Source organism: Manihot esculenta, chromosome 3 (genome assembly GCF_001659605.2).
Source record: "Manihot esculenta cultivar AM560-2 chromosome 3, M.esculenta_v8, whole genome shotgun sequence".
Taxonomy (NCBI): Eukaryota; Viridiplantae; Streptophyta; class Magnoliopsida; order Malpighiales; family Euphorbiaceae; genus Manihot; species Manihot esculenta.
In genome coordinates this window covers 4,922,624-4,933,429 of record NC_035163.2, presented here as the reverse complement: position 1 = coordinate 4,933,429, position 10,806 = coordinate 4,922,624, and the positions used below count along the sequence as shown (strand labels likewise).

General features: G+C 27.0%; 1 protein-coding gene across 1 annotated transcript; it reads left to right on the top strand.

Moving 5' to 3' along the window:
* The first annotated feature begins 9,124 nt into the window (after positions 1-9,124).
* On the top strand, positions 9,125-10,589 carry LOC110610671 (transcription factor MYB123). The gene is made up of 3 exons (XM_021750708.2): positions 9,125-9,395; positions 9,487-9,616; positions 9,747-10,589. Exons 1-3 carry the CDS (start codon positions 9,263-9,265, stop codon positions 10,393-10,395), a joined length of 912 nt encoding a protein of 303 aa, XP_021606400.1. The 5' UTR covers positions 9,125-9,262; the 3' UTR covers positions 10,396-10,589.
* Positions 10,590-10,806: the final 217 nt, after the last annotated feature.

Sequence of the window (10,806 nt, the reverse complement as noted above, 5' to 3'; positions counted from 1 at the left end):
TATAATTTAATTTATCGCACTTTAATTTTTTTTTTAATTTCTGATCTCCGTTTCTAAAAAAAAAAAATTTACCTTTGATGAGCAAAAAGTCATGATTGTACAGTGTTAACAAAACGGTCCATGTAATGATTTAGTTGATTAAGTTTTCACTTGATATTTGAAAATAGATTGCTCAAGATTGGAAGCAGAGATGAAAATAAATTGAAATAATCAACTAATTAAATTAAATTTAATTAAAATATTTTAATTTAATTCGATTTAATTTAAATTTTTTTAATTTTAATTTAATTTAAATTTATTAAAATTTAAAATTATTATTTTTTATTTGATTCGATTCAAATCCAACCACTATGCAGCAAAGAAATCAACTGAACATGCATAGAAGGTAAATGTAATAGCGAGAAATTGTGAAGCGTTAGGAAGAGAAGCTGCAGGATGTTCTTTTTACTAAATTTTCAGATATTTTTGTTGTTAAGGTAGTTCGACAGTCGTATAACTATTTGACTGGAAAAATTGAACGTTTACGTCTTTAATTTTGTATTTTAATTAAAATTTTAAATTTTAAATTAATTGAATTAACGTTTGCCGTGTAATATTGATCAGTTTTCAAATATCAGGACATTACAAAATAATATTTTTCTAAAAGAAATGTGGAAACTTCTACTCAAAAGATTGGACATTATTTTTCTAAAATAATATTTTAAGAAAAAGAAATATCAATAAAAAGAGAATAAATTTTTCACAAAAGTGGCTTTCTTAATTATTCTCTCATACAAGCAACACTTGCTTACATTTCCTTATCTACCAAAAACAATAAATTTTAATTTTAATTCATTAAAATTTTAATTAATTAAACCAGTAAGAAATTTAACCTTTTAATTTTGAAAAAAAATAAAAAAATAAGCTCATATTCAACCAACTCTTGAAATTTAAAATTTGACGGAAGCAATTAGCCATGTCAGCCTTCTCTAGAATGAATTGGTTGAATTGTCAAACATCACACATCTACTACGGGGGTCATTTGTATATTTATATAATGGACCACGTGGACGTGATAATAAGCATATGATGTTCATCAATACTCATGTCCAATTATATGTTTTCAGATAACAAGTGTAAATTCACTCTTATAAAAAAAATAAATTAATTTTAATTTTTTTTATCAATTAAATTCATAATTTACATTAGAGATCAAATAAGTCTTATTATATTAGGATGTGAAAACATTTAGAGAGAAAAATTGAGAAAGGGAGAAAGGAAGAGGAGTGAAAAGGAAAGAGAGTTGGCGAGAAAGAGTGCGATCTGTTTTTTAGATTTTTTTGGTTTTTAGTTTTTTTTTTATATTTATTTCTCTTTTAATTTTTTTTAATTTATTTATATATCTGGATAAGAGCCGGTGATTTTATTTTTACAAGTTAAAAAAAAATATTTTTATTGATATCATTAGAATTTCTAGTATCGCACGATATATTTAATTGTTTACGTTCATTAATATGGTTAATGATGGTTAAACCCTGTCGTATTTTTTTTTAATTTTTTTAAGTTGCTTTTGTGTTTACTCTTTATTTAAACTATTTTTATTCAGTTATATCTCTTTTTATTTTATTTTTCTTTTAATATTACCGCGATTTTTATCTGAATTTATTTTTGACGGTCTATTGATGTTTTAGTTTTATCAGTGATATAAGTAGTGATTTGATGACGAGGTAGGGGTTTTTAGATTCTAGAGTGTGGCTTGTGGGTTTTCTATTTTGAATTTTGTTTGTATTTGTTAGACTTATTTTGGTTTGTTTCTTTGATTGGAATATTGTTACCTTTATAGTAGGTTGAAAAATACAATAAATTTGTATTGTTAAAAAAAGTCTTATTATATTAAATTATTAATTTTTTCAAGAGGGTAACAGATTTTCGTAAGAGGGACTTTTCCTCTCTTTTTTCTCTCTCTGCTCTCCGTTTTCTTCTCGTCTTTTCTCCTTGTATTCTCGTGTCTGACTAAAATGTTTGAGGCTCTTCACCCAAAGCATTCCTGATAGGTATTTTATACAGTAAAAATTTAAATTAATTTTTATTTTGAAAAAAAATTTAAATTAATTGATTTTTGAATGGTGTAACACATGTTTCATGCTCTGCCACATCAGCTTGGCAAATTTAGAACAAATAATATTAAACTGCACCTAATAGTCAAATCCTAATTAATAAGGAAACAAGCTTACTTCATTATTAATTGCGCCAATTCTGTTATTTTTTTTATTTTTTTTAAAAGATTTAGAAATTAGATTTTATAAAAATTTAATTCAAACAATCAATTTTAATTAATTAAATTAACTTAAATAAACTAAAATAATATATTAATATTATTTTAAAAATAATTTTTATTAATTTTCTCATTTTCTTCCTTCCCATCTTTTTCCAAACGACTGAATAATTTCTCAAGACATTTTCATTTGTTGGATTCGGATTCATTCCAGCTTTCAATCTGATATCGTCAGGCAGGTTGACTAATTCCTTAATTAGCTCAAAAACGGAGAAATTTGCCAAGGCCATGAACGGGAGAGGGTGATTGATACACGTGTGTACAGGAGAGAGGTAATATTTTTAAATAGGGTAAATTTTAATTTAATTCCTCTAGTTTAGTGAAATATAATATTTCGTCCCTCTATTTTAAAAAATCATCATTTTAGTCACTGTAATTTTTAAAAACTATGACATTAGTCCCTCCCGTTAAGTTTTTAATTAACTCTCCGTTAGTTTTCAATTTATAAATTGGTCAATGGAAAGTTAAATAGAAAATTTTTAAATTGTCCTTTAACTGGTGGGAGAATAAATATTTTTTCCTCCAATTACAAAAGGGGCTGAAATGCTGATGAAGATGACGGCTGTTTGCCATCAGTCATATCACCCGTCAAGGAAGAAATAAATAAGTTCCCAGCAGAAAAATAAGAAAAATTAATGGTGGTAGACGATTCTTTCCTTTCACTAATCACCCATTATTCTTTGGTATCATCCCCATAGAAGAATAATCATGGTAATGATAAGGGACCGGAGGAGGAGGAATCTACTAGATCGGCATAGCATAATAAACCTTACTTTCAAGAAATTTATTTTCTTAGCTAATTTGGGTGTGGCTTAGAGTAGCCACTATACCCACCATCACACACTATTACAGGAGTTTTTCTAAAGCAAGCATGATCGGTTCTGATTCGATCCAAAAGAGAAATTACTTTCTTGAATTTAAAAACAACAATATCAGCGGCTGCCTTGCCATCCATATCTATATCCACAGACAATCTTGAGGTCGCAGAAGGTGAAGATGAAGGTTGAATGATTTCTTAATTCTGCTGCGACAGCAATCTGCTAAGCTTATTGATACAAAATAAGAGAAGAACGAATTCAAGAGAGTAGAAGAAGAAGAAGATCAATGGCATAGTTTTTAAAAATCATAGTGACTAAATTGACGATTTTTTAAAACAGAGGGACGAAAAATTATATTTTACTAAATTAGATAGACTAAATTGTAGTTTACCCTTTTAAATAATTTGAACGAAAGAATATTATGATATTTCTCAAAAAATTTATTAAAAAACACGAAATTAATAAGAAATCTTTAAATTTAAAAATAAAGTAATTTTATATTATAGAGATATATCAAAACTAATATATATATTTCATTATATTTTTAAAACCTAATATTTAAGTTTTTGTATTTTTACTTCATTAAACTAGAGATTACTCCATCTAATTTTTAGTTAATTATTTTTAAAATAATTAAAATACACTTAAATATATAGTGTTTTTAATTATTGAATAATATTAAAATTAATATTTATATTCATCAACTTTTCAAAAATAAATAATTTACTTCGATATTTTAACTTTATCAAATTGAATATAAAATGTGTTTTCTCGCTCACTTTATCAAATTGAAAAGACCTCTAATTTGATAGAATTAAAATATATAGATTAAAATATTAAATTTTAAAAATAAAAAAATATATTATACTAAGTTTTAAATATTTTAAAGATGTAATATTATTTTAAAAAATTATTAATTAATTTCTATAATATAGAAAATTCATTAATTAATTTATTAATTTTAAAAAAATATTAAAATATTCTTAAAATTTTAAAAAATTTATTAATTAATCCCTTCTTTAATTTTAACTATTAAATATTATAAAAAAATCTAAAATATTCTCGATACAACAATTAATTAGTATAAATATTTATAAAATTGATGAATAATTAATATATTTTTTAATAAATTAATATAAAAATTAATTAACATAATTTTAAAATTATCACAAACCTTTAATATATATTTTAAAATTAAATGATTAACGAATGAGTTTTTTTATATTATAAAAATTAAATAATAAATTTTCTAATTATTTTTTTAAAATTTAAATAAATAGTGTATTATAATTTTCTAAATAACTATATATTTAAATTGAATTTAAATAAATTTATAATATAAATTGATATTCTGAAATTTAAAAAATAAAATTTATAGTGAGGCGTAAGTTTGGCAAGAGAAAACGAAGTTTCTCCTCTTTTATCATTTTTCCTTTTGTTTGCTAATGGTGTCTAACCATTTCTCTATTATAGTGACACATGTTTCTCCTCTCCACGCCATGCAACAATTTAATTTCTCCAGCGCGCATGCGGCAGAACTGCAAGGTCACTGAATCTGCTTTCCTACCTCTTGTCTCGAACTAAACTTTTCTTGTACGGACCCATTAGCGTGGTTTGTCCGGCCTGTTTCACATTACCGAACTTGAATATGCAGCGTGAGACTAATTTACTTAAATAAAGTCTAATGATTCTTAAATTAGCATTTTTCTTTAAGATCTGATCTTATTTCAGGTATAGAAAATCTGACGATTATCATAAATATATAAAATTTTATATAGATTTCAAAACTTTATCTAAGTAATTATTTTCTGCCATATTTATGTATGCTGATGTCTCCAATCACATTCAAGGCTTGTCTCTAGCTAGACAAAGCCAATTAAGGAGGCTGTGTCGTGGGAGAAGAAGATTAAGTTGAAACGTGATCGGCCACAGTGAATTCAGTACCTAACCTACTTACAAGTTCTTTGGATACAAACCACTGAGTCTTAGTGCTACAAGACAAAGATTGAAAGTTAGCTGAGGACTTCTGTTTATATATTTATTTGCTAACAGTACGCAGCTAATGGAGAATTTTCAGACTAGCATTTATATATATATTTTGTTTCTTGGTGAAAGGGCCATCACCCTTCAGACAGCCAATCACATTCACTTTCAGTCGGGACCATCAACGTTATTATTTCGGAAAAAAAAAAGGCAATAACTATTTTCTGCCTAATTGGGGATATTAAGAATCTTGCATATTTTGTTGCGTGTGAATATTTGCCTTGTTGAATTGGTAATCAGTTGACGTATATATTTCGGTAATATTAATGATTTAAATAGTCAAATTGATAATTATTTTAATAATGATTAATAAAATATTATTGATATAATTTAGTATCAATTTGTTATATGGATATTCAAATCAAATTTAGATAGCTTGTGGATTAAATTCATCCAAAGCAAAAATCGAAATCTCAAGGGGTTCAATCTCTTGAGATCGAATCCCTGAAATTTAAAACTCGGGCAAAGAGAGATGATTGAAACTACAAAAGCACAATGGTAGATCATGAGACTACAAACACAACTGATTAAAATTGGGGGTAGTAAATATATGGGAAATAGTAGCATTAAATGAGCATATTAATGATGGGAGTAATAGTTCTGGGTTTAAAGTGTTTGAGATGTTTAAAGTTAAAGAGTTGCAGGAAAAATGTGTCATTGAAGAAAATTTAATGAAAGTTTTGTTTTTAATACAACCAAAAGTATTTATACACTTGTCTGTATAGAATATATCAGGCACATATATCTTTGGAGCATGTCAGTGTACTTTTCATACAAACTTTTTATCGATTCTGGCATACAATTAGCTCATTTCATACTTAATCGACTTATACTATACTTTTTCTAACATATGTTACGTCAAAGAAACTTTAAAATCTCATATAAGTATCTGAAGAGTTAGAAGAGTATATATTAAAAGTTAGGGTTCTAAAGAACTCATGTCATTCTAATCCATTTCAAGCTCTTTTATATAAAATCTTAAATCTCCTAACCTTCTAAATATGGTAAGATCGGACACTATAACACGTGTCATGATATCAAATGGACTATTTTATATATTATTAGTTTCTATTCAATTTCTACGATTCACGATTAAAATTGACTTCAAAAAGATATTAAAATCCTGATAAGATTTAACCAATCTAGAATCTATAAAAGGTACCTTCTAGGTATGATACCTTTTTATTCTTCATGCTTTTTAGAAAAATTTCTTAAGATTCGTTACCGAATTAAGCATGAGATTACTCGTAATTAACCCTTTGGTGTTTTCTTGTTTTACATACCCATACCCAATAATTATATTCACTAAATATAATAAAATAACACCAATTATAAAAAAATAAATTTTAATAATTCATTCTTAAACTTTTAAATATCGGTCAAATACTTAAAACTAGCTTTAAAATTATTGTACCACCTACATATCTTAAGGGTTCAAATTGGTATATTCCTCAATCCCCTCGCTATCAAGAATGAATGTAACATTTGCGATAATTCATTGTATTTTGTAGTACTGAATTTAAACTCAATTATTAAATTAACAATTTAATATGAAAATAATTTTTAGTAAAAAAAATTAAATTAACAAATCTTCTTTATTCTAATCCTAAATCTAATTATACTTGCAGTTAAAACAGTTTCGGCTGATTATTTTTCGCACTTTTAATTTTAAATTTATTTAAAATTAAAATTTAAGTGAAAATTTATTTTTTATTATTAAAAATATAATAAAATAATAAAAATTAATAAAAAATAATGAATTTGACAACTCATCTATTATTAATAAATTTATGTGTATAAATTTTAGTGACGTTAATAAGGAGACAAAATATTGTCATATATAAACTAAATATTCGTATTTTCTCTATTTTAAGAAAATAATTATCCTATATAAAAGAAACAGAATCTAGGTTAGGAATAAGGAGACAAAATATCGCCATATAAAGATTTAAAATAATAATAATAGAAGCGGCTGCAGGAAAAAATGAAAATTAGAATAAAAAAAAAACGTGACTGACAGAAAAGAAAATTAATAAAAGAAATAAATATATGAAGGAAAGAGGCCGGTTGGATCATGAGATCAGGAAAAGGTTAGGTGGGCACGTTGAGGCCGAACTCAAGAAAGGTACTATCAAGAAATATTTTTTAATGAACCAAATATTAAAATAAAATTAAAATATATACATATAAAAAATATAAATTTTTATTTAAATGATATATAAAAATTAAATATATAACTCATAAATTTAGTTTTATAATAAATACATTTAATTTTTATTTTTTTAAAAAATTAAATATAATTAATGAATTAAATAATTAGCGCATATATAATTGGAAGATTTGTAAATTTATTAATAAAAATATTTAATATAATAATTATTAAACTTTTTCTCATATGTTCACTGTTACTCTGCTGGGCCCTCCACGTGCTTGTCTCGTTTGTACGGTACATATATAAAAGAAAGAAAAAGCAGCCTTCTTTTTGAAACGTTTTAAAATACAATTATTGCATAATGCATATACAATAATTATATACTAACCATTATATTTATATAATTTAGTTGTAATTAATTATTAAAAAATCCATTTGTAAGATATAATAAGCATATGAAATTGCACTCCAAGGTTTAGCCTGGTGGAAAGTACATCCTGTAGCCTTGAAAGGTCTAAGATTCGACTCTCCCAACTCCCTATTTAAAAAAAAAATGTAAGCATATGAAATAATTTATTCTTCATTTCTGGCAATATTTTTACAGTGAATCGGATTGTCCATATTTTATATTATTTATTTTTTCCATGTATATTTAAAAATCTCATAATAAAAATATTTTTATCACTTTATTTTAAATTTGACTTATAAAATAAAGTGTGATACTTTTAAATTATCTTTTTTGCAATATTATTATATTTTTTTAAAATGTTTTCTCCCTTTTATTATCGAGATCCCTAACCGGTAAAACATTTTGAATATTAATATTGACGTCACTTGCCGAAATCAATTTTTGAACACTATTATATAATTTGTAATAGCTTTGGTTAGCTAGCCGATGATTTAATCAGATAATTTTGATATTTCTCATCTACGATCGGCTAGACAATCAAATAATTTTAGTATTTCTCATCTACGATCGGCTAGACAATGACACTTTGAAAACTCTTCGTGTAACAATGAATTAAGACTTTTATCATGTAATTTATAAAGTTGATTATTCTATTTTAATTTTTATTTTATCTCAATTATCTAATCATATTTTTTGAAATATTAGAGTTTCAATTTGTACTATCTCAGATCTATTTTCACATTTTCACTCTTTTTTTAGTCAAATTCTAACGTAATGGCAAATAGATCAGAAAATTTCGATATCAAGTATTTTTTTTTACGTTTTCTTCAAAATCTTAGCCGATTATTTTAATTTAATATTATTGCTTGTTACATATTTATAATGTATTTTTGCATATAAAAAATAAAAAGATGTTATCATATTTTTTTAAAATTTCATAAGCTTAATTTATTGTGTTCGATCATAATATTTATATAATTATACAGATATAAACACCTAAATTTTATAAATAATAATTATATAGCCTTTAATTTTCATAAAATATAACTATTTAATTTTTAAAATTTTAAAATATGCACATAAAAATTAAATAATTATATTTTTATAAAAATTACGTATTAAAAATTAATTAATAACTAAAATATTAACGTTTCAATCGACTTTTTGAATAAAATATCAACAATTAAATTATATATTTAATCATATCAGAAATTATTGAAAAAATTATTTCATAGTCAGAAATTATGGGATACATGTTTCCTTGCCAGTCCCATCAATTAAATTTTTCTAGACATTTATGACAAAAGAGAGAGAAACTACCCATGAGACATACGATTATATGCCCGTGTCCTACATTGGTGGATAGAAGATTTCAAAGCCAGCAGCCTATAAAACGGGCGATGCCCAATATCGTGGTTGAACTCGTGCGCTGTGAGTAGTGTAGTGTCTCTGTGTCTACGAGAACAACAGGGTTCTACACGCCCACACACACACAGAGAGAGAGAGATAGAGAGAGAGAGAGAGAGATGGGGAGGAGGCCGTGTTGCTCTAAGGAAGGAATCCACCGAGGAGCCTGGACGGTCTTGGAAGACAAAATTCTGAAAGCTTACATTGAAGCCCATGGAGAAGGCAAATGGAGACACCTCCCCAAGAGAGCTGGTACATATATAATTAATTTGTTTTCTGATCTGTTGTTTCTCTAATAATTTGCAGAATTATTTAAGATTGATAGTGATGATGTTAACTCTAGGCTTGAAAAGATGTGGCAAGAGTTGTCGACTTAGATGGTTGAATTATTTGAGACCAGACATCAAGAGAGGTAACATATCCCATGATGAAGAAGAACTCATTATCAGACTCCATAAGCTTCTTGGTAACAGGTTCCCCCTCTGTCTCTTCTTGTGTTTTTCTTTTTTACACATATTATTTTCTGTTAAACCACGGGTTGTTTCCTTGTGCTTTAATTTCGTTGTAGGTACTTTTTTTTTAACTATTTGGTTTGGTATGCAGATGGTCTCTAATAGCTGGAAGGCTACCTGGGCGAACAGACAATGAAATCAAGAACTATTGGAACACTACACTGAGAAAGAAAGCTAATGCTGAAACAACTTCACCGCAATCCAAAACTAAACCTTGTGCCAATTCTAGGCAGAAAAAGCTAAACACTGAACCCTCAAGCTCACCACACCCAGCCGAAGTCATCCGCTCCAAGGCCACACGGTGCACCGACATCCTTATCCCGTTGCAATATCCACCTCTACCTCCAAGAATTCACGCCGGCCCCCCAACAGCCGCCACTGCCAGTGACCCACCAGCTGAAACTCACTTCCCCAATGATTCTGGTCAAGGTTTCGATTCTTGTGATCAACAACTTCACTGTGGAACGTTTACTAATGAGGAGCTGCTCCAGAATGATGATTTAGATTTCTTGAATCTTGAGTGCCATGAGTTTCAAGCAAGTGATGGAGATGCTGCCATAGTGGACTATAATTACAAGGGCAATTTGTCCATGGGTCCTCATCATCATCAGCCCACACCCTTTGAGGAGCCGCCAGTGTTCAACGACTGGACCACAAGTGCCTGTCTCGAGGATCATGCCAATTTAGACCTAGATTCCCTAGCACTTTTACTTGATTCTGAGGGATGGTCACTAGAATAAAATATTTTGCATGTTTATATATAGTGAAAATAATAGTGATTTCTCATAATATTGGAGAAAATTATATATAAAAAACAAGAGCAAATATGTGAATAAAGAACTATGTATTTTCACTTGCTGCATGTCTTGATCTTGACTCCTGTAAGAGTGTGAAGTAATTAACTTTTAGTGAGCTTTGAGAAAGTTCTTGTCTACACGGAGTCTGTCATAGGCAAGATTTTCTTCATTGTTATTAAAACTTAATTAATCTAATGAAACTTTATAATACTAATAAATATTTATAATTGTTTTGCTTTCCTATTTAAATTTAATTATCATAAAATTTATATAAGGATTAATGGATACTTGAATTTACATAGCTCTCTAATTTCTAAAATTCAGAAAAAAGAGATTTACAGTGGTTGTGCAAGC

Excerpts from the sequence above, each read along its gene's own strand:
- LOC110610671 (XM_021750708.2), top strand. The coding sequence starts at position 9,263 with ATGGGGAGGAGGCCGTGTTGCTCTAAGGAAGGAATCCACCGAGGAGCC. Across the intron at positions 9,396-9,486 it reads ACACCTCCCCAAGAGAGCTG|GCTTGAAAAGATGTGGCAAG; the intron begins GTACATATATAA and ends TGTTAACTCTAG. Across the intron at positions 9,617-9,746 it reads CATAAGCTTCTTGGTAACAG|ATGGTCTCTAATAGCTGGAA; the intron begins GTTCCCCCTCTG and ends TTTGGTATGCAG.